The sequence below is a fragment of the Dreissena polymorpha genome, chromosome 9 (assembly GCF_020536995.1).
Source record: "Dreissena polymorpha isolate Duluth1 chromosome 9, UMN_Dpol_1.0, whole genome shotgun sequence".
Lineage (NCBI taxonomy): Eukaryota > Metazoa > Mollusca > Bivalvia > Myida > Dreissenidae > Dreissena > Dreissena polymorpha.
The window spans coordinates 21051587-21077049 of NC_068363.1; the positions used below are offsets into that span (position 1 = coordinate 21051587).

At 35.3% G+C, this 25463-nt stretch overlaps 2 protein-coding genes across 4 annotated transcripts in view; both read left to right on the plus strand.

The window, feature by feature from the left end:
* Positions 1–25463, plus strand: part of LOC127846695 (NLR family CARD domain-containing protein 4-like) — a 755110-nt gene that overhangs the window by 310901 nt on the left and 418746 nt on the right. The window lies entirely within an intron of this gene.
* Positions 8732–24535, plus strand: LOC127846716 (proteasome subunit beta type-5-like). Its single transcript, XM_052378218.1, has 7 exons — positions 8732–8903; positions 14274–14418; positions 15222–15333; positions 18850–18949; positions 20333–20362; positions 22371–22575; positions 23801–24535. The coding sequence occupies exons 1-7, from the start codon at positions 8760–8762 to the stop codon at positions 23893–23895; spliced, it is 831 nt and encodes a 276-aa protein (XP_052234178.1). The 5' UTR covers positions 8732–8759; the 3' UTR covers positions 23896–24535.

Here is a 25463-nt window from a genome sequence, read left to right on the forward strand (position 1 = left end):
ATTCTAGCTCTAATTCAGAAATATCTCAAACTAGTTCAAAACGGTCAGTCAAGGCATTTTAAAGCCCAAAGTCAGGCATTGCAATTACAGCCAATGATAAGATTAAACATTCTCAAAGATACCCACACACTTACCTAAGATATGAATTTGTAAGCAAAAACATGACATTTGAAAGTTTGGATTCAAATTTATTTATAGAAGGAGAATTAGAAATAATAGCAGACTCTAAAACCAAAGCAACAGAACGAAATGGTACTAGATTGGAATTGCTCAAACGCATAATGTATCTAAGTATGACATATGAATTTGAAGGGCTGAAATGTTATTATGCGGCTTTGCTTAGAGAAATTGAACTCGGGAAGAAAAAATGGAATGATGAATTCCAGTACTTAGAAATTGCTATCTTAAACAAATTTCAAATGAAACAGTCAAGCAATATCAACAAATCAATTTCGCCAACATTCAAAAGCAAGAAACCAGATTCTCTGACTCTCAGTAAAGAAGAGTCAAATGTGTGGTTCTGTTCGCTTTACCAGAGAAACAAATGTTAACACAAAAATGATCACACAGCTGTGGTGAAAGGGAAAATGCGATACGCCCTACACATTTGTGCCACATGTTGGCAAAAAGAACACAAAAAGCTTCAGCATCCTGAATGTTCACAAGAATGTCCAAGTCGACTGATGTGACTAAACGATATTTCAAACAAATTGAAAAAGACGATGTCATAATAGACAAATTTCTACCAAAATACTGTTTTAAATCAGAATTAGATAATTTAAACTCTAATTTAAGTACACATATGTGTTCACATTCAAAATCATGCAAAATATGTTCATGTACAAATAATTCGTATAATGGTGTGCAAGAGAAGATAAGAAATCATCAAAAAAGTTAAAGCTTCGGCACAATATAATTTTATTGGTTGTAAAATCCCAGTAAATAACAGAATTAATACAGAATTTATGAAAACAATGCTACATGATTATAATGATAAGACAGTGTGTGAATTGTTAAAGTATGGTTTTCCTATTGGTGTAGTAGAATATAATGATGAATTAGAAACCATACTTCCAGTGTGGAAGTATTATAATCATAGAGGAGCTAATGAATATCGAGAAGGTATGTTAAATTATTTGTTTTATAATGAGAATTCAATACTGCTCCAGCAGCTGGAGTTTCTCTTCTTTATATTGAAAGAAAAGAGTTACAATGCTGTGTTAGGTCCTTTTAAATCTAATCATTTTAGTAGTAAGTTAAAAATCTCCCCGTTAAACTCTGTGCCAAAAAAGGATGTCTCAGATAGGAGAATTATTCTAGACTTAAGTTTTCCAAAGGGTTCTGCCTTAAATGACTTTATTTTCAAGTCAGAATATCTAGGGGAATCTATAAATTTAGTGTTTCCAAAAATAGATAACATGTTTGAATTGATAAAAGCAAAGGGCATGGTTGTTTGTTGTTTAAAAGGATCTTAAACGGGCTTACAGACAGATGAACATTTGTCCTGGTGATTATAATTTAGTGTCATTCATATACAAAAAGCACATATTTTGTGATACTGTTTTATCCATCGGATTAAGGTCAGCAGCTTACATTTGTCAAAGAGTAACACATGCTGTAGCATATATATTACTTAAACTTGGTGTAATTGTTTTGAATTATTTAGATGATTTTGCAGGTGCTGAAAAAGTACAATATGCTGAATTTGCTTATTAATGTTCAGAACATATTTGACAAAAATGTGGTTTGGAAGAATCTACAGATAAATCTGTAAAACCAACTACAAAAATGATTTCCTTAGGTGTTTTGTTTGATACTATAAAAATGACTATGAAAATATCACCAGATAGGTTGATTAAAATATTGTTATTAGTAGAGAATTGGTTAAGTAAGGACGTCGCTTCGTTGAAAGAGATTCAACAATTACTAGGCAAGTTGAACTTTGTTGGAGTGTGTGTTAAAGCCAGCCGTATATTTATCAACAGACTATTGAACTGGCTTAGGGAGGTATATGCATTGAACTGTGAACATGATTGTCATGCAATACCAGATGAAGTGAAGTTGGATTTAAAATGGTGGAAAACTTTTTTGCCATTATATAATGGTATTTCAGTAATTTCGGTAGAAGAATGGTCTTATCCAGATGAAACCTTCTCATGTGATTCTTGTTTAAGTGGTTGTGGGGGGTTCTTTCAGGGACATTATTTTCATGCAACTTTCCCCACATTCATACAAAAATTAGAATTACATATAAGTGCACTAGAAATGTTGATCATTGTAGTGTGTGTACATCTAGGCATATGCCATTTAAAAGTTAAAAAAAAATGTACAATGTGATAACATGGCTGTGTGTATTGCTTTAAATTCAGGAAAAGCAAAGTGTAAATTTATGCAAAAATGTTTGAGAGAAAAATATTTTTTGCAGCTTTATATGATTTTGAAATTAAGGCGGTACTCATATCTGGTGTTGATAACAGGATAGCAAATCATTTGTCTAGGTGGTATTTAAATGAAAGTCATAGAAAGACATTTGAAGACATTACAAAAGAAGTTACTTTGTATAAAAGTGTTGTACAAGAAAAATATTTTACATTTATTAATCCTTGGTAGTGTATCATGTTGTTTTAGACAGACAGATGTCTCAACTTGATGAAGACTTGAGAGCATCAAATAGACGAGCTTATGCTGAGGGATCAAGTAAAAAAATGAAGATCCAGTGGGAATCATTTCTTTTTGTTTTGCTTTCATTTTGGGTTAGATTTTCTTCCTACATCAACCCTTCCTTTACAATTATATGAACAGTTTCTTAGTAGATCATTTAAATCAGTTGATTCAATTCGTAATTATGTAAGTGGAGTTCGAACCATGCATCAAATCCTTGGGTTTTCTTTAGATAAAGTAAATAATTTCATACTGAATCTAACCTTTAAATGAGTTTTCAGTTTTCTGGTGTTTATATGTTTTCGCATTTTTTTCTATTAGCTAGAAAATCTAATTTGGTCCCAACAACATTACAAGACCTAAAAGATCCTAAATTCTAATTGAGGGGTGATGTGTCTATTGAGCAGCATACGTTATTGGTTAAAATGAAATGGACTAAAACTATTCAATTTGGACAACGTGTATTAACCAGTCCATTAGTAGTTGTTAAAAATTCACCATTGTGTCCTGTGGCAGCATTTAAGGATATGATAAGTAAAATTCCTGCTGGACCTGGATCTTCTCTATTTGTATTAAAGTCAGGAAAACCAGTCACATATAACATTTATTTAAAAAAGCTGCGTGAAATTTTATCAAAATGTTATGTAGATCCAAATTCTTATTCTACTCGCTCTTTTAGAAGGGGCATGGCTTCCTTTGCATTTAGATTAAACGTATCCGCTGATAAAATTCAGCTTTTAGGTGACTGGTCATCAGACGCTTATAAGAAATATCTGCATGTGTCTTTAGAAGATAAAGTTGAAATTGCTGAATTCATATCTGAACATATATAATAACATGTTGAATAGTGTATACACGTATATGTAAATAAATAAAAATTCACAGAAATCAGAATAGACTGATTCATTATGCAGTCATATAAAGGCAGTAGGTAAGAAAATGCATGTTGTCGTTAGATGTTTATATATGATCAGTTTAATATGTTGTCTGTCATTGTTGCTTTAGTTTGCACGCTTTATATTATTTCAGTAAATGAATGGGCACGCTTATTATGTCGCTTTTGCTTGATTGTGTTGCTTTTCTTGTATTGTTTGTTTGTGTTTGGCATTATGTTGGCTTTTGCATGAATATTCTATGAATTATTACATGTGACTTATAATTGTCTTAAATAAAATTGTATGTATGATCAAATTATCTATTTGATTTACATTACTTCTTGTTCGAATTGGAAATTCGATAATGATAGTATTTGAATTAATTTCGCTGTGTTACAAGAACAATACAAATTTAACTGTTATTGAATTTGTCATGCATTGTAGTTATTTCTTTATATAATTTCTCACTGATGAAAACTTAAGGAAAGAAATTGGCTAATTTTAATATTGAATTAAAATGTTTAATTTATGACGCAAGTTTATTCTGTTTACAAGCTGTCACTATACCTTTCTAAAAATAGATCACTGAGCGATGTTAACTTTCTACTTTGCTATGATTGGTCGAATTGCTAACTCAAGCGCACGGGTTTTCGAAAAATAGTTCATACTTTTTTTGTAAGCGTTGAACACACAGCGTTAAAAAATTTGAATTTCCCAGTCCCACCCTCCCAAATAAAAGTAGTTTTGTGAAAATCATTTTATATAATAGGTCATTGTGAGATAAGAGAATTGATAATTTGTTATTGCTTATTAACTTGCTTTGTGTCTATGTTTGTATATTGCTTTGCAAATATGAAATTACTTGTTTATTTACATATTTAATATTTATTTTCAGCTTAAATTGTTATTTACATATTATATAATGCTTGTATTATGCTTTGAATGCTTTTGCATTAATATTCTATGAATTATTACATGTGCCTTATAATTATCTTAAATGAAATTGTATGTATGATCAAATGGATGTGGACAAGCAGTCCCATCAGCTTCCCTACCAAGTGCAGGCTCTACAAGTCACTGGTAGTCTTCATCATACGGCTGCGAGACCTGGACGCCTCACGCTGACACAGAACGTAGGATACATGCATTTGAACACAACTGTCTCCAAAAATTGTTCCGCATCTCATACACGGAACACAAGACCAACGAATACGTCAGGAACATGACTGCACCACTTGTTGGCTCAAAAGAACCCCTACTGGCGACCGTCAAAAGACAAAAGCGAAATTACTCTAAAGAGCACACAACATACCTGACTGGATGGGGATTTCTGTATAATATTCCCTCATTTCCATCCAACGGCCAGACCGGTCAAAGGAATGATGATTATGATGATAATGATGATGATGATGATGATGATGATGATGATGATGATGATGATGATGATGATGATGATGATGATGATGATGATGATGGTGATGATGATGATGATGATGATGATGATGATGATGATGATGATGATGATGATGATGATGATGATGATGATGAGGATGATGATGATGATGATGATGATGATGAATTGGTGACATTACAAAATATTAAAGGTACCGTCAACCACGAATGACGAAAAAAGAAAAGTTGTAAAATAGCGTATTTTTACAATTATTAGTTAATATTAATTAAAATATCACGACTGGTATATTACATCACTTGAAAAAAGTTGTTAAGTTTTCATATTTTAAGTATATTCGGTAATACATTTTACTGGGTACCGGTACCAGGTAACTACCAGGTAACGCCAGTAGATTGATCATCGTCGTCACGTGGTAAACACAGGAATGCAAATTGTGCATGCGTAGTGAATTGTGTATATTATATATATAAAATTATCAATCTTATGGCATTATTTATAGTGTGTATATCGTTATGTCAACTACTTTTGCAATGTTCTTTCGATTTTAAATCGCGAAATTTTATTACCGAATATTCTGAAAATATTAACTTTTTTCAAGTAATGTAATATACCAGTCGTGATATTTTAATCAATATAAAGTAATAATTGTAAAAAAAATACCGTATTTTACAACTTTTATTTTTTCGTCGTCGTGGTTGACGGTACCTTTAACTATTGTTACGTATTGAAATTATGCTATTATAATTAGAGATAGTTGAACCCACGTCATAAATGCAATTAGTATACGTTGATGCACAAGGATATTGATCATACGTGCCATGTGTAAATTAAAAAAAAACACATAAGAATTCATTTTGAATACTTAATATCGCAGTTACGGCTTTTTGTGTTGTAGTTTAGAACGTTTTATCTCCTAATAACGACTTTGTTTCTCTTTAGTACTTCTATTTATGTCGTAATTATGACTGTTTATCTTGTAATTTCGACTTTATCTCGTAACTACTACTAAGTTAATAACGACTTGCTATCTCGTAATTAGGAATAACTTTCTCGTATTAACAATTTTAAGGCTTTGACATTATTCCAGGCAATACTTATCAAAGATTGTGCATTCCAACATTTATATAGCACTTTTATGAATCGCCTTTCCACTAACATAGTGACTTTCACCACCAGGGGATTAGGACTGAGTGACGAAGAAAACCAATCTGAGTGAATTGGACATTTATTGCAAAATGTCGTAAACTTTAACAAAAACAACTTAATTTCCCTTCTACCCTGCTGGGCAAGCAAGAAAACCCGCCTTATTACATGTAAACGCAAAGAAAACATACATGAAGGTACATAATAAAAGGCATACATAAAACATACATGAGAAGGCAGGAAAACATGATAGGCAAAATAAAGAGAAATATAACTGTATAAATCTGCATGACAATGTTAAAGGCCTAAGTCAAAAGAACACATAGAAGGCAACATGAATGAAAAAAATATGTGTATATATAAATATATAGCGGAGGCGGAATGGAGGTACGATATTTTTACAAGCAACTTTCTGCTAACAGCGTTCTCTAAGACTGCGAGAAGAGCGCTTTCCTTTGTCTGCGAAAGGACGCTAGGCGCGGATGACATTATCTGTCACGTGACTCAGATCCCAGCGCCCGATTGCTGACTCGTTGCGCAAAATTAAGCAACCTATTGGCACAACATGACAAATTGCAATATGTACTCAACCCTTGCACATACAATTGGTCGTGTATTCACTGCACATAACGCCGCACGGTCGCCGTGCAACAAACGCATTTGTCTTGCATCAAACTATGATTTTGTTTTTCTTATTAATATCTGGTACGAGAACGTTTTCATATAAAATAGAGAATATTTTTCCGATTCGGTGGATTATCGATTTTAATTAAAGAGTGAGCATGGAAAAAAATATTTTCACGGGTGAAAATAATATATTTTCTATGATCAAGAGTGAATTAAAATCGATATTAGATCGAATGCAACCAATTTTCGTTTTAATTTTCGAATATTTTCACAGTTCATATACATTGTTAAAGAGTTTAACTTAAGAATTTGGCCGATATAATGACGTCATTTCGTAAAAAATGACGTTCATTTCACAGTAAACGATAATTTTCACTGTTAATTTTCACTGTTTGAAACAGTGAAATTATCAGTTTTAATTTACTGACATTTCTCTATAAACCACCGGTAAGCTTAAAATAAAACTTGGTAACTTTTTATAAAACTTGATATTCTGAAGAAATAAGAGTGCTATGCGCGATCCTTTTTTCACTGAATGTCAATGGACTCGTCACTGTTACTTAAAAGAAAACTTATTTAAATATTGTTATTACTCAAACAGATCATCTAGGATATGACTTTGAAATTCGGCATACATTTAGTTGTATAGGTTAGCCATATATCGGTGTGTCAGTTCATTCCTCTGCTCATCTGTGCATCTGTCTGCCTATCAATAAAACTGAAATAACTTGAGGATACAAATGGATCCTGCGATTTTCAATAATTAACTGAGTACACTTTGTATTGTATACTTATAAAGGGTAATGTGATGTATTTATTTGACTAGAGGTTAAATGTCAGTCTGCTTTTAATTCCTCGCAAAATGAAATGATTACGATGTTTGAAATGCATATTGAAAGTGAATAACGGTTCAATTATACAGCATTACCCGTAATGCCTGCGAATGTAAAATGGCAGGTAGACGAACTACTTTTGTCTACTGAGTAGTAATACATCGTCTTGTTCATGTGCAATTCGTCAAATATGAATGAATGAAATACAAATACATGTCACTTATATAGCGCAAAAATATTAAAAAAATATTCTATTGCGCTTCACAAACACTGCACATTGGTTATCCGTGAAATAGATTGAACAAATGAGTTTTATGTCTTGATCTAAAACAGCCCTCATTGTCAATGATTTTTAAGTGGCTTGTTAGATTGTTCCACCACTTCGGGCCAACAACAGCTGAAGATCTATCCGCCATCTTAGTTCGCCTCCTGGGAATGACAAGATTACAGTCACTTTGTGATCGAAGTCTATACCGACTGCTTGCTGGGACAAACATTTCTTGCAAGTAACCAGGAGCATAACCATGGACAACACGAAAGACCATAACCAGGACTTTGTACATGATACTAGCTTTTACTGGTAGCCAGTGGAGTTGTTTCAAGAGTTCAGTACTTGGTTGATCAAATGACGCATTCAGGACCACTCTTGTGGCATGATTTTGAGTCCCTTGAAGCTTTTGAATTTGGTAAGCTGGTAGATCGGTGAATAAACCATTGCAAAAGTCAATATGGGAGTGTACAAGACCATGCACTAACACCTCCGCTGACTTCTGTGTCAAATGCCTGCGTATAGATTTTAAATTACGCAGGCATTATGAATGGGAATATTACCCATGGAAGAAGAAGGAACCACCTGTACTCCACCTATTATGGATAGGACAACACCTGAATGAAAGAGTATCACCCAGGCCCGGGGGATTTGGACAAGTACAGCAATCAACAAAAGTCTGGTGAGTCATAACGTAGATTTAGGTAAACAGTGACTTTTCATTACTTGAAAATTACATGTGATAATTATCAAACTTGGTAAACAACTGCATGGTGACTGTTTAAAATAGTATAGTACCGTTCCGAATATGCATTTTATAAAACTATTTCAAAATACTCATTTATGCACAAAAAGTGCTATATAAAAGCTACAACATCTTTCAAAGGCACCGGTTTTAAAGAGGCCGTTTTGACTTTAAGAGCACAAAACTTAACAAAATGGCGCTGGCCGATGTTTGTGGATTTCGTGATCACTCGTTTCAGTCTAGTCTTTTCGCAGGTCGACACATTGCCGGGCCTAACGAACTATTCAGAGATGTAGAAGTAGCATCAACTCAGTTTTCTATGCCGTATAACTTTGATGTAAGCGTATACTTTTTGACGGTTTCACTTTCAAAAAAATGCAAATCACACCGTAAAATAGTGGGTGGGGTAATGATACCGGTGTTGGTGATCGTTAGTATTTAGTTGCAATGTATTAACAATACAAGAACTTGGTGATAAATTAATAATAATAAAATAAAATCATATGAATTCGATTACGTACACTAACAAATATATCAATTAGAATTTCAGTGCCTTCCCCAGGAATTTTTTCAGGTGCCCCGGGGCCGATCGGGGGTGAGTTCGGGAGGGGTGTCCCCTCCCTACGTTGATTTTTTATTTATTTAACGTGTCAATTCACGTTCTGTGGTGCGTTATAACTCAAAGAAAAACAGCGTCAAAAGACGTCATTTGGTGCGCTATGACTCTTAAAAAAAATCCCCCAGTCATTTAAAAATATATTTTTTTATATTGTTTAATTGTTTTAAAACTTTTCCGCACAGATAGTAAAATCCCTACTCGAACGATTCCCCAATACATCCGTTTTAACCCGACTCTATTACTGTATACTTACTATTTTTCAAGTTTCTATTTGTTACCCGATAATCCCGTTTATTCCGTTGTTATCAATCTCTTTCTGGTAAATATTTACGATAAAAGCTTTCAGTTATTTCTTTAACACAAACCTTGCCATTTTTTAAGTGACTATTTATAGATTTGATGAAATATTGCCTCTGAATATGCCTCTGAATATGCGTCAATCCCCTGACCTGTTGTGTGCTTGTTAAAACGCTCAATACACGCCATTTGTATGCAATAGACGCGACGTTGTACATGCTGCATAATTTTCGCGCTCTTTTTAATTGAGAAAAAGATTCGACACAAAATTAATTTGCACTGCTAATTTGAAGCAAAAATATTTAACGTTGCGGTAACATTTACATTCGGAAGTGTGTTTCGGATTATAAACGCGTTAACATTGACTTACGGGAATGGGTTTCGGATTACAAATTTAATTATTCCCATTTGAGATTTCAACAAATATTAACCGTTGCGTTATAAATTCAACGATAATTTGTTTAAACACTTTACGAGGCGAATAAATGTTTTGACGGAATTATGCATGAAATTCACGTTGTCCACGAGGATCACGGCCGGTTGCCATCATCAGTCTTCTAACTATCGATTATCGGACGAAACATTTACAAGTGTGCGTAATTAATTCAACGAAAATTTGTTAAATCGCATAACGTGTCGAATAAATGTCAGAAAAACGAGGTGAATCAGTTCTTTAAATGGACATGTTGAAATATACATGTACTGGGATTAAATAAATTGTTATCACATAATTGTAACCGGGAGTCATTTGCACAACTTACTCGCTATAATAATTAATTGTTTACCACTTGCAATTAGTTTGTCGTATTAATTATGAGTCATTGGTAACACTTGTTTACAGTAAAAAGGTGTGATGATGATGCCCGAAACCGTCTTTAATGTTCTGTACTGTACTAATTACCGGATTTATATTACTCAAATGGTACAACTTCTTGCTAATCAAGCTGCGATTAACTCTTACTTCATGCCCGACGTCAATCAAAAATAATGGTCGATAGTTAACCCCGCCCTCATAAGCATTCGCGTAACCGATTTGACGATGAACTTCACAGTTTGACGACTGGAAAGTTACCAGATACATCCTTGTCAGCATTTAGATGACCGTGTAATGTGGCTACAATAATCGATACGCGCGTCATGCTATTCTCTTATCAGTGGATTATCCATTACCAGACAGACAGACAGTTTATTCCGACTTATACACAAGTACATGGTCTTCATACTAAAGTATATACATTTTTTCTGTCACGTAACTAGGTATAACAACACAATATTAAATAACATAAAATACACATTAACGAGTACAAATACTTATAAACTATCAAGGCGGTAATAAATTGTATTAAACAGTATTATTTAAAATCGTATTTCTAATAACAAGAGCTTCTTTGATATATTTACATACATTGAAAATAACTGATTTATCACAGGAAATAAATAACTTTTGGAATTTATATACTGATGGGTTAATATAAAATATACGGTTTAAATATTTTTTTCTTAAATCCGTGTAACAACGGCATATACATATAAAATGGTATTCATCCTCTAAATCCAAGTCATTACAACATAAACAATAACGCTCATTTCGTGGTATGTTATTTTGGGCGTATCTGCCCGTTTGGATTCTCAACGGATGCGCAGAGACTCTTAATCTTACAAAAAATAATCGCAAACGTCTGGGAACTAAGTCTAAATATGCTTCATAATCCAAACAGCTTTTAATAACTTTAATAATAAATTAAATTAAATTAAAATAATAGATTACCCCATGTGGTGTTTATGGCGATTACTTGTGAAAGTAGGTACCGAGTGCTCTTTTAAAACAGGGAATATTGATACACTGATAGGGAAACCTTGATTTTTTTGGACAATCTCCACTTTCTTTTAATGAAGAATACACTGATAGGAAAATTTCAAGCGCCCCGGGGACTCTGAATTCGAAATTGAAGCGCCCCGGCAAGGGGCGCTTAAATGGCCTGGGGAAGACCCTGGAATTTATTTTTTTGTTTAAATAATACATACATGCCATAATTTTTCAGACCAATTCCGGGACATTGAGTTAAAATGTCCGGGACTTTTGCCGATTTTCCGGGACATGTATAAAATGTAGCGATATATATAGACATATGCATTTTGGGTACGTTTTTTTTTTGTTTCGCATCGTTAATTGCAAAAGTTCGAAAGCCTATACGAAATACACTTGATCTATTAACGTCAAATTAAACATTACTACTTCCGTTACTAGATACAAGCCACGTGTTTTCAGTGTAAGCGTTCTAAACGTAGATGGTGACGTCACTGCGTTATTGTTATTAAGACCGGTGTGTAACGCGTAGTTGTTGATACGCCTTTATTCATTTATAACATTTATATAATATAAAATACAACAATACAGTACCGTTATATCGTCAACTCAAATCAATTCACAATACATACAACCAATCCCAATCAAACAAATACAACAAAACAGTAACGTGCGAACATAAACTCCTTTTAATTGTTTACTCAGCAATGTTGGACTTCAGATGTGTGAACAACTATCCTTTGCCCTTACGCAGCGGGTAATAATGACGTGGTATATTAAAGTCAATTAACAACCACATTAAACAATGCCGCCTTTTCGGTTTGACCTCGAACGTGAGACAATCGAGATGATAACAGGACCCCTGTTAATTGATCGAGTTTGACACGTAGCGTAGTCTGCCTATTCGGGTAGGCATTGTCATGGAGACGCTGCAGATATACACAGATTCAAGATGCAGTTAAGCCTAAGATAAGGTACATGTATATATGGATTTTGTAAATTCCGGGACATTTGACAGATTTCCGGGACAGCGGGACAAGTTCTTCATTTCCGGGACTGTCCCGGACAATCCGGGACGTATGGCATGTATGAATAATAAAAGGATGGAAATTACATTTAAAATTAAATGTATCTTAGACTAAGAGACATTGGCGAGATTGCAATTTACCAGAACGCAGTTGTTAACCACTATCTACAGATCGGAAGTTTGGGGCGGTAGCCCCCGATACTAAGAAAATATATAGGATAAAAAGGATTATCAGATGTTGAGGGTTAGGGTACGCTTTTCTGTTCCTTTTGACATACCGGTAAAGTGCAATTGCTTCGGGACATTAATTTGACCTATTTGGCATTAAAAGCACATGCCATCGACCCTGAGCTATCAAAGTCTAAGAAAAGGCTCAGGTAAACTGTCTATTTAAAAGGATGGGACCAATGCCATGCATTCCAATTTCAGCTGGACAGTCCCACTTTTGAGCTGTTTGTCCCACTAGAAGACAATACGTCATGATATTAATGTGAAAATACTGAGCTCAAGCCGGGGATTGAACCCACGACCTCCAGAGTGGTAGTCAGACACTTTAACCACGTCGCTAAAGAGCTAGCCCAACATCAAGGCTGTTGGAAGTGACCTTAATTTTACTACACTCCTCCCCCTTTTAATGTTTCAAGGCCCAGACACGCCCGCTACAGCATGTCTTGCTTCCGTATGGCCCTACCAGAAACCAAAACAGCTCAGACCGACTCCTGCATTCACAGTACCTTTTTACCTCGTAGCCATTAATGTGAAAATACTGAGCTCGGGCCGGATTGAACCCACGACCTCCAGAGTGGTAGTCAGACACTTTAACCACGTTCCTCAAGAGCTAGCCCAACAGCAAGGCTGTTGGAAGTGACCTTACTTTTACTACAATATTAACAAAAAAAACGTTGGCTATTGTTAACTTAAAAATAAACCATGCAAGCTCTGTTTTGTTCAAACTTACATTAACAGACTTACCATAGCTGACCTCTTTATTGGCCACAATAATTAACAATAGAGGATGTACCAGTGTTGTTGTTAACACCTTATCTGTGATTTATTAGCAAATTAGGGATTTGATCATGAATTAAAATGATTGTGTTTATGACAATTAATTGCTATCAAAATATTTATTTGTATGGCATAAAAGCTCATTGCATTCATGTTTTATCAAGCACAAAGGTACTCTTATACTACTTGAGGTATAAACACCTTAACATGTATGCATCCACAAACAAAAGTCTGTTGGATCCCTAAAATTCCATTCTCGGATCAGTGTTTTTTTTTCAGTCAAAATTGGGTCAGGTAATCGTTCATCTCCCATTTATATAAGTTCAACCTTAGTAAATATAATACTGGACACACTTGTATCCTCAATTTTGAAGCATTTTTTAGCAAAACAACACAATACTAATTTCCCAATGTTAGTCAAAACGCCGTGAATTTTCCCAATCAAATGGGACCCGGTCCCATTCCCAAAATGGTGAAAAAATACGCTGCGGATACTTATTCAACAGTTTTGTATGGAAAAGCTTCATTCAGCAATTTTTTAGCCCTATAGGGAAAAGTACCAGTACCAGCTATATTGGGGAAAATGTGTGATTAAGAAAAAGAAATTTGTACAATTTGCGGCGTGAAGTCAGTGTGCAGATTGGGGAATTAGTGTGTTTTTTGCTCCCAAATACTTTAAAATTGATAACTAATATTACTAAGAATTGTCAAGTTGTCAATATTATATTTACTTAGGTTCAAGTCATAGAGCTGCATAGGGAAACTAACTAAAAAAAACTATTATTAAGATTTATGTTTTAAATTATTTGTTTAAACCTTCAATTGGGAATTTTTTTTCACAGCAATTGGCAATTTGTAGTTTTTTGCTATTTGGAAAGTGTCATTTCCCGATACTTTATAAAGAAAGAAAAAAATCGCTGTCATTGAAATGTAACAGTAAGTTTGTTTTCAGCCTGTAGAGAATCTCCAGCAGTTTCAAGACAAAGACAGTAAAGTGAAGATCCACTTTGACCATGGTACCACCACCCTGGCCTTCAAGTTTCAGCATGGAGTTGTGGTGGCTGTAGATTCAAGGGCTACTGCAGGACCTTATATCGGTATGAGGAATCCACGTTTTTATGCAATTATTTTTGCAATTTTTTCACTGTTGAGTCCTTCGTATTATCTGCCTTCAGTGTTCTACATTTAAAAAATTTAGTAACCAGTTATATAAATCAATGTGGTCGTTATTGACAACTGGTCGCTATTCACAGGCGGTCGCTCAAGGCAGGTTGGACTGTATTTAAATATTACTATATTTATGCTATAATTTTCATACTCTTCTGGTTTCCAGCTTCTCAGACTGTACAAAATTATAGAGATCAACCCTTATCTACTGGGAACCTGGCTATATTTATTGTCCCCTACCGGTTACTCGGGAGGGGACTTACGGTTTGCACTCTGTGCATCTGTCTGTGAGTCTGTCTGTCACACTTTTCTGAATCCTGTGATAACTTTAAAAGTTCTTCATATTTTTTCATGAAACTTGAAACATGGATAGATGGCAATGTGGACAATATGCACGTCATTTCATTTTGTTCCTACATCAAAAAATCTGGTTGCTATAGCAACAAATACACTAGAATTACTGCTGAAAATTGTGGTTTTCTGGATCCTGCGATAACTTTAAAAGTTTTTCATATTTTTTAATGAACCTTGAAACGTGGATAGATGGCAATATGGACATTATGCATGTCATTTCATTTTGTTCCTACGTCAAAAAATATGGTTGCTATGGCAACAAAATTTATATTTAAAAAAATCTGAAAATGGTGGAATTTCTGAAAATGGTGGAGCCGGTAGGGGACATATATTGTTTGGCAATAGTCTTGTTCTATAATTTTTATTATGTGGTTTCCAGCCTCTCAGACTGTGAAGAAAGTGATAGAAATCAATCCCTATCTGCTGGGAACCATGGCAGGTGGTGCTGCAGACTGCTCCTACTGGGAAAGAGTTCTAGCTAAACAGTGCAGGTAAAGTAGTTCTTGCTAAACAGTGCAGGTAAAGTAGTTCTTGCTAAACAGTGCAGGTAAAGTAGTTCTTGCTAAACAGTGCAGGTAAAGTAGTTCTTGCTAAACAGTGCAGGTAAAGTAGTTCTTGCTAAACAGTGCAGGTAAAGTACTCTCGCTCTGGGTAGACTGGGCCTAATGCATCAGCGATTTTTTTGTCCAATAGAGAAAAGTACCCGTACCGGTCCAATTGGTAAAAATTGAGTCGTGAAACCCTCAAATTGGGAAATTGGTGTATTTGATTTTATGCTCCCAAATACTTTAAAATTGATTCTAAGTGTTTTCAAGCTGTCAATATTATATTTACATAGGTTCAAATCATAGAGCTGCACAGGGAAACTAACAAAATGTTGCATTTTCCAAAAAAAAATATAAAAAAAAATTTGTTTTTACTTTAAATTGGGAATATTTGGGCCAGCAATTGGTAAATTTGTAGTTTTTTTGTAATTGGGAAAGTGCCGTTTACCGGTACTTTATAAAGAAGGAAAAAAATCGCTGTGCATGTGCGTAAAGTGTCATCTTAGATTACCTTGTGCAGTCTGCACCGGATATTCGGGGACGATGCTTTCCGCCTATACTGGATTTGTATTTAGAAAATACTTTCTGTTTAACATAAAATTCTGTATAAGTAGAAAGTGTTGTCCTGTGTAGACTACACAGGCTATTCTGAGACGACACTACATACTTACATTTAGCCCCACTTTTCCAGAGCAGGGATCAAATATAACCCTTTGCATGCTGGGAAATTTGTCATCTGCTAAAATGTCGTCTGCTGAATTTCTAAAATAAGCATTTTATTCGATTTTTTTTCAAAGAATATTATCAGAATAGCAACAGTTTGGATCCTGATGAGACGCCACGTTCTGTGGCGTCTCATCTGGATCCAAACTGTTTGCAAAGGCCTTCAAAATTCGGTTCCCGCACTGAAAGGGATAAAGTCATATCAGGTTGGGCAGTGCCTGGGTAAGCTGGAAATGCACCAGTGTTGTTTTTTTTCGTTCAAATTTGGGTCCGGTAGAGGAACCCATTCCCAAGGGAAAAAAAGTATTTAAAAAATTCCCAATGGGACCTAAACATGTCGAATTATCTCCAAATCTAGCTCTATTAGTTGAACCTTAGAAAATATAACATTAAAATCACTTTTATTATCAATTTTAATGTATTTGTAAGCATAGAAAGAACAACATTAATTTCCCAATTTTAGGCAAAAGTACGCAATATTTTCCAATCAAAGGGGACCTGACCCCATTCCCAACATGGTGAAAAAAAACACTGTGCACCTACTGGAATAAAAAATAGAGTGAATAATGACAAATAACAATAACTGACTTTTGGCAGTCACACACAATGATTGAAAAGAAATTTAAACAATCACAAATAACAATGTCTGACTTTTGGCACAGTCACGCACAATGATTGAAAAGAAATTTAAACAATCACAAATAACAATGTCTGACTTTTGGCACAGTCACGCACAATGATTGAAAAGAAATTTAAACAATGACAAATAACAATGTCTGACTTTTGGCACAGTCACGCACAATGATTGAAAAGAAATTTAAACAATCACAAATAACAATGTCTGACTTTTGGAACAGTCACGCACAATGATTGAAAAGAAATTTAAACAATCACAAATAACAATCATAGGTGACTGACATATTTACCAAAAGTCTGACAAGATTCATACTTATCAGACCAGGTGTCTCACAGGTTCATCTGAAGTCTCACAAGATTCATACTGATCAGACCAGGTGTCTCACAGGTTCATCTGAAGTTTCACAAAGTCTGTAGTCTAGAAAAGGAGAAATGATTCATGTCAATTATCACAAAAGTTATGTATCTGTTTTTTGATTCAAACTCACAAAACCTGAGATTGATAGTCCAGTGTTCGTCCATTTTAGCTTGTTGCCTGGACAATCGAAACAATCTTCTTTTTTTTAAAGAATTATCAACAGAAGTATTTGTATGCAAAAAGGTGCACACATATGGTCACCAACATGTATGATTATTTCAGTACAATAATGGCATTTTCTTGGTATTTCCTGCAAATCCTTTAAAGATACTTAAGCAAGATTTAGTGGTCTTATTGGCATAAAGAGTCGCTCCTGACCAGACCGCACTAATTCCAGACCTGCCCTTGCATTAGTGCATTCTTGTCTGGGGCCATCCGGTTCACTTTAGTCACAGCAAGATGTAGTGGTCTTTGTCTACTTGAATTGAATAAATAAGTATAGCGTTGTGTTTTACATTTTAATGTCGTCCTTTCTCAATCATAACAATATATTAACTGAAACAACAATAACAAGATGACGTGCATGTATATGACGTTATTCGGTGGCGTCACACGACGGCGCGCTAAATTCCCAACAGTCTTTTTGGTGTGAAGAGAAGTTCCTGACCAGACTGCACTAATGCACAATACCCATATTCTCATAACGCAGATCATTTAACCACATTCTAAATGAAATATGTATTTTATTTAATATAAAATGTATAAAATTGCATAGTGGAACTAAAAATGTATACTAAGAAACATTAACTAAGAATTTAACTACACAATGTAGTGTGCACAAACATAATAACTTGTTGCTTCAGTATTAAGACCTCTTAAAGCGGGTATATACGATTTTTATATGTGCTGAATTGTAAAATATTGATACAAATATGTTATAATAACACACAATATGCAAGAAAAATGATACATTTAAGACGAATTTCATAAAATACAGCAAATACAAATTAGCGCCCCGAGCCGGTTGTGACGAAGATAATTCGTAATTATTTTCCTACAATAACCGATGCATTCGTCTTTTTAGTAAGTGTTCGTGTGTCGTATGAATCGATATAGCTGCAGGAATTTCAAATGAACCGTTAAACTAAATTTAGATTCACATCGTACATGCATGATATACATGCTGGCGAATTTGGCTGTACAGCCTTTTTCGATTTCAGAATTAAATATCTGGCTTATTTAGCATTTTTTCGACACATGTTCTTCTTTACTTTTATTTTAGTTTATATTGAAATATATGTATAACAAGTTTTTTACACATTTTATATTTATTAACAAATATTTGACAAGATCGTATATACCCGCTTTAAAATTACATCAGACCCCTACAGATTTAAATCACAGGTCATTAGACTCCTGGAGACCTCTTCAATTAACATCGTAGTACATATTTACGATACGATACATTTTTCAAAGAAACATAATTTCTAAGGTCCATATCATATGATTATAAATTTTTCAGTACTCATTAATCATGACGAGCATGGCGAGCTAGTTCGTCTACTTATTATGATTACAAAATTCTCTCGTAAGTTAAAATTGTTGTACGATCGTTTATGAAACGGCGCCCTGGTTTTAAAAACCTATTGAAATGTCAGGTCTTATTGGCTTACAGAGCAGCTCCTGACCGACCGCACTAATTCATAAGCAGCCTATTTTACCCCATGCTTTCTCCTCTGACACAGGATCTATGAACTGCGTAACAAGGAGAGGATTTCTGTGGCAGCTGCCTCAAAACTGCTCGCCAACATGGTCTACAACTACAAAGGCATGGGGCTGTCTATGGTAAGTAGCCAACATGGTCTACAACTACAAAGGCATGGGGCTGTCTATGGTAAGTAGCCAACATGGTCTACAACTACAAAGGCATGGGGCTGTCTATGGTAAGTAGCCAACATGGTCTACAACTACAAAGGCATGGGGCTGTCTATGGTAAGTAGCCAACATGGTCTACAACTACAAAGGCATTGGGCTGTCTATGGTAAGTAGCTAACATGGTCTACAACTACAAAGGCATGGGGCTGTCTATGGTAAGTAGCCAACATGGTCTACAACTACAAAGGCATGGGGCTGTCTATGGTAAGTAGCCAACATGGTCTACAACTACAAAGGCATGGGGCTGTCTATGGTAGGTCTCTTACACCATTTTGGGAATGTGAAATTGGCCTGGCATCTTCACCAACCCATTCTTAGACTTTCTTAGACTTAAGAATTAAAAATCGATGTAATTACAAGTAAAATACGTCCATTCAAATAAATACAGGCTACCACTGGAGATTACCGGTATGTCCTGAAAATAATGGTCTACATCAGAGCTCTCTCTCTGGCTCAAAATTTTCTGTAGCCAAAATGACCTTTTTATGTCTGAATTCTTATTATTTTGGATATTATATGGGTGAAAATGTAGAAAACCTTATTGCCAAATGGAATTTTGTGAAGCTAAATTTCCTTAATTGTAGCCATTAGCTAATTTGGGGAATTGCAGAGTAAGCCCTGTACATGAAGGATGGTGTAGATAGAGGCAGTTAACCCTTTGCATGCTGGGAAATTTGTCGTCTGCTAAAATGTCGTCTGTTGTATTTCTAAAATTAGCATTTTCTTCGATTTTTTTCAAAGAATACTATCAGAATAGCAAACAGATTAGATCCAGATGAGACGCCACGTTCTGTGGCGTCTCATCTGGATCTAAACTGTTTGCAAAGGCCTTTAAAATTCGGTTCCCGCACTGAAAGAGTTAATGTCAAGTTTGACTCAAAATTAAAGCAATTCTTGAATTTTCCAATTTAAAGAATATGCTACTAATGTAAACTTAAATCTAATAATTGTTCAGTGATTGCGACCCTATACCTGTGAAACTAAGAATTTTAGCATCAATTAACTTTGGCAAAAAACTATTAGGGCTTGATCTATAACTTTTGAATAATTATTTATCAATTAAGACAGAAAATGCTAAACATAAAGATATTAAAGAGCTGAATAGAGAAATGTACAAAATGTTGAGGGAAAAAAAATTAACGTAAAAAAACTTGGAAAAATTCAATCTGGAGGGGATGTTTTTGGGGTCATTCTGGATTATATTCCTTTTGCGATTTTGTGAAAGGGCTAAAAAAAATCCAGAATTTTACCAAACAAACCTTTTACTAACTGAAATTTTTTCTTCATTCACAGGGAACAATGATTGCAGGATGGGACAAAAAGGTAAGAGTCCTTCATAGTGTTTATTATGCCCCCCCCCCCCAAAAAAAAATTGGGGGGGGGGGGGGGGAGCATATAGTCGCCGCTTCGTCTGTCCGTGTGTCCATCCGTCCGTTCGTGCGCAATTTTTGTCCGGTCTTTTTCTCAGCAACAAATGACCAGAATTCAATTAAACTTTATGGGAAGCTTCACTACCAAGAGGAGATGTGCATATTATCAGCCAGTTCTGGTCGGATGATTTTTCACAGAGTTATGGCCCTTTGAAATTTCCATTAACTGCACATATAGTGCAATTCTTGTCCGGGCTTTTTCTCAGCAACTAATGACCGGAATTCAATGAAACTATATGGGAAGCTTCACTACCAACAGGAGATGTGCATATTATCAGCCGGTCATGGTCGGATGATTTTTCACAGAGTTATGGCCCTTTGAAATTTTCTATTGTACATATTGTGCAATTCTTGTCTGAGCTACTTCTCAGCAACTTATCACGGGAATTCAATGAAACTTTATGGGAAGCTTCACTACCAACAGGAGATGTGCATATTATCAGCCGGTTATGGTCGGATGATTTTTCACAGAGTTATGGCCCTTTGAAATTTTCTATAAACTGTACATATAGTACATATTCTTGTCCGGGCTATTTCTCCCCAACTACTGACTGGAATAATGCTTTATCCAGTGTGCGAAATTCGCACTAGCCCGAAGGGTTTTGGCTAGTGAAAATCCATTCGGGCTAGTGGGAATTAAAAAAATTATATAGTCCGGCTAGTAAGAAATTTTACTTTTAATATATGTGTATAAGAACTTGGGCAATTACTTTAAAATCTGAATTTCGCACACTGTTTATCGAAAGCTTAACTACCTTGAGGAGATGCGCATGTTATTAGTGGGATCTGGTTAGATGAGTTATGGCCGTTTGAAATTTTTAAGTTGCTAAACCATCCATCGTATTATTTTGTCCAGAGTTATGCCCCTCCAGACGTTTCCTTTAATCTGAATAAATAGTGCAATATTGTGACAAAAAAAACTTTGGGGAGCATCACCTGTCTCCGACAGTTTCTTGTTATGTTAAGGGGGCATACTGACATTATGCACCCTAAATGTTGACATGTTTTAAATTGTGCACATTCCTTCTATTCATAGTCATCATCTGACACTGATGTAATTAATATTGATGACATTATTAAGACAGAAATTTATAAAAAATCAACTTTTTTTTTTCGTTTACATTAAGTCATACATTGGATAAATTTTGTATTATTATAAAAATAATTTTTGTATTGAGTATTTACAAAGACAAGACATACGTGTTAAGCAACAAATGCAGCTTTGTTTACATTTAGAATATTTAGGAAGTATTATACTTTGTTGACTGCCCTTTTAACTAAACAACCATTTTGCAATATAACATGTTTACTATGCCTAACACAAATATGTAACTTATTTGCATAATATGTTACAAAAGTAGCAAGATTGTGTAACCCTCTTTCAAAGTTATTTAGATCATTATGTACAGTGTTTAATATTGAGGTCCGTAAGTTAAAAGTAAATTTTGAAATAAAGTTTTTACAGGTTATGTCAGATGTTTAAACTTAACTGCTGACCATTGTTATGTCTGTAACAGTTGCACTCCCTGTCTGTCTCTCTGTTTCTGTCCATCCGTGCATAGTTTCCTGTCTCAGCCAAAACTGGGCATATTGATGGATTTTGAAGTAACTTTCGGCAAATGTCCACTACCATAAGATGTTGTGTTGTATATGACATTCGCCTCCCTACCTCGAAGGATTTACTTAACTTAAACAAATATAGCTTAATCAGGAGATGAACAAAATGTTGAAATATTGTAAATAAATTAATTACAATGGTGTTGTTTTTTTTTTGTGTGGAAACCTTCAATTGGGAATTTAAGGCCGAGAAAATATGAATTTTTTTAGATTGGGAATTGTGTAGAATTTCAGCCCTATTTTGAGCTTAAAAATGCTGCTACAATGCATAAATGTACTTGTAGGGACCAGGCCTGTTCTACGTGGACAGTGATGGAGAGAGGCTCACCAACAACTTGTTCTCGGTCGGCTCAGGCTCGGTGTACGCCTACGGTGTGCTGGACAGCGGCTACAGGTGGGACCTGCCAGTGGCTGAGGCACTGGATCTGGGTCAGCGTGCCATCTACCACGCCACCTTCAGGGACGCTTACAGCGGTGGTGTCGTCAACTGTAAGTTGGTTTTATAATTGCTTTGTTCTGGGAAAACAGGGCTTAATGCAGGCTAATCAGGGACGACACTTTCCGTTTTTTTGTTTGAAGGAAGTCTCTATTAAGAAAAATCCAGTTGAGGCAAAAAGTGTCCTCCCAGATTAGCCTGTGCAACTGCTTATCTGGGACAACACTTTACACTCATACATTAAGCCCAGTTATCCCAGATAGCGGCTCGTAATAATAGAGGTGGCTATAGATCATAAGTGTCTTGTTCTGAGAAAATTGGGCTTAATGCATGTGTGTAAAGTGCCGTCCCAGATTAGTCCGCACAGGCTAATCAGTGACGACACTTTCCGCTTAAACTAGATTTTCAGTAAAAAGGGACTTCTTTTAAACGAAAAATACCATTAAAGCGGAAAGTGTCGTCCATGATTAGCCTGTGCAGACTGCACAGGCTAATCTGGGACCACACTTTACGCACATGCATTAAGCTCAGTTTTATCAGAACAAGACACATTAGATGGGTCCTGTCAGTGGGGGAAGCAATGGATCTGGGCAAGCGCACCATCTACCACTCCACCTTCAAGACCTTTACAGTGGCGATGTTTTCAACTGTAAGTTGCAGGGAATTAAATACTGGTTGCCTGTTTCCCTGGGACTAGTGGATGTCGACCAGGGCAAATGGCTTACAGTGGTGGTGTGGTTAACTGAAAGTTGGTTTCATGATAACAGATGGCGAAATCTACAGAGGTTATTGTCTGAGTATTTGTGAAGCTTTCGCCATCAGTACAACAGTCAACAGTGAGGTTGAAAAATTGTGATTACTTTTTTCGGAAGTAGACAAGAAGTCACAGGTAAAGGTGACAAGACATTTAACATGAACTCTGTTTCAAGAGAATGCTTTAAACAAATATGAAAAGAGCTGTGAACAGCTCTGCTTTTTAAAGATCTGATGCTGGGCTAAAGGACAAAACATGCACAAAAAACAACACACTTTGTTGAATTAAGGACAAGCAAATCTACATTGTAATCGATTTTTTGTGGCCTAATACAACCTCTAGGTAAAAACTGGGTAATTAGCAAAAAAAATTAATGTGTACTGGAAAAATTCCATGACAGCGGAAAGTGGCGTCCCTGATAATTTTGTGTGGACTGCAAATCTGGCATTACACTGTTTTCGCATGCATTAAGACCAGTTTTCCGAGTATGTGGCTTTTATTTTGAACTGACTTTCATTTTGCAGTGTACCACATGAAGGAGACAGGCTGGGAGTTCATCTCCAGAACAGACACTGCAGAGCTTCATTACAGATTCCAGGATGAAAAACTGAAGAAATAACATCACCGGACTGGCCTATTTATGAACTGTCTAGATTGGTTGGAAAAAATGACCTTTCTGAATTGTTTTAATGAGTACACAGTGTCACTTTTCTGAGTATGTTTAAAAAGTAGAACTTTGTGAATTGGTTTCCAAAAGCAAAACTTTCTCAATCTGAAATGGTTTCAAAAAGTAGAAATTTCTGAACTGGTTAAAAAAGTGGAACTTTCTGAATTTTAATAGGTAGAATATGTTTAAAAAGTCAATTATAACAATCCACTGTGATCACAAAAGGGGCTGATTTGTTACATTTGCTAATGAGTTTTCAAGTAAAGAATGTATTTTTTTTGAGCTGCTAAACACAAACTAAGATGGAAATATTGGTGTTACTAGCACGTCAAATGAGAAAACTTTGTAAGTATGTTGTCAGCAACTTTGTTCTCATTTTGTTCCATTAACAGTTGTTTTTGAAAATGTCTAATATTACTATGTGTGAGTTAAACAGTTATAAAAATGCCTGTAAGAGTCAATCTACATCGGAACGTCTTGAAGTAGTAAATAGTTTTAGAAACAAGTGCTATTAAAATACTGTCATTGTTTCATCAACTTCATTGCGTTTGCGGTCTCTATTTATCTTGTGTAAATAAAATTCACAACATGAGTTTGCTTTGTTTTGTTAAATCATTAATTGGCCGTGCTCTTAGAAAAGGGGTTAACTGCATGTTCGTAAATCGTCGTCCCAATTTAGCCTGTGCAATCATAGACGACACTCTCCGCTTTTATGATTTTTTTTCGTTTCAAGATAATCTCTTGTTAGCAAAAATCGTCTTTAGGCAGAAAGTGTCGTTAGAGATTAGCCTGTTCAGTCCACACAGGCTAATCATGGGCGACACTTTACGCATATGATGCATTTAACCCGCTTTTCACAGAGCACAGCTCATTTATAATCCTCGGCATTAAATTGCTTTGTGTTTGTTCAAAAATGACTCAGGGACTCGCAAATTGGTGGATTTCTTATTTTGAAGAAGAAAATAAGGAATTTGCGACGGTCAATTTCCACCGTGTTTGTGTTAAGTTCGTGTATCGGTCAACCCACAAATCAACAGAAATTTATGTCCCATCAAATAATTATGATTGTGCAGTTTTCTAAATCAAATTTAGAATAATAAAACTTAAGAATTATCATCAGCATTGGCCGAAAAATGCCCCTAAATTGATAAATATCCCCGCCATAGGCGGAGGGATATTGTTTTTTCGTTGTCTGTCCGTCCGTCTTTCCGTCCGTTCGGAGCCATATCTTGGAAGAGCTTTGGCGGATTTCATTGAAACTTGGTATGAGTGTTAAGAAGGATATTGGCGGGGTATATCAATTCAACGAATTTGCTTGTTATCCACTTATTTTTAGTTCACCTAAGCACAGCTTGCTTAATGGTGAGCTTTTGTGTTCACCTTTTGTCCATCGTGGGTCATCAACATCGCCTTGTTAGCACTATAGAGGCCACATTAATTGTCCGAACTTAATGAAACTTGGTCAGAACATTTGTTTTAATGACATCTTGGATGAGTTCGAAAAATGGTTCTTGTTTGTT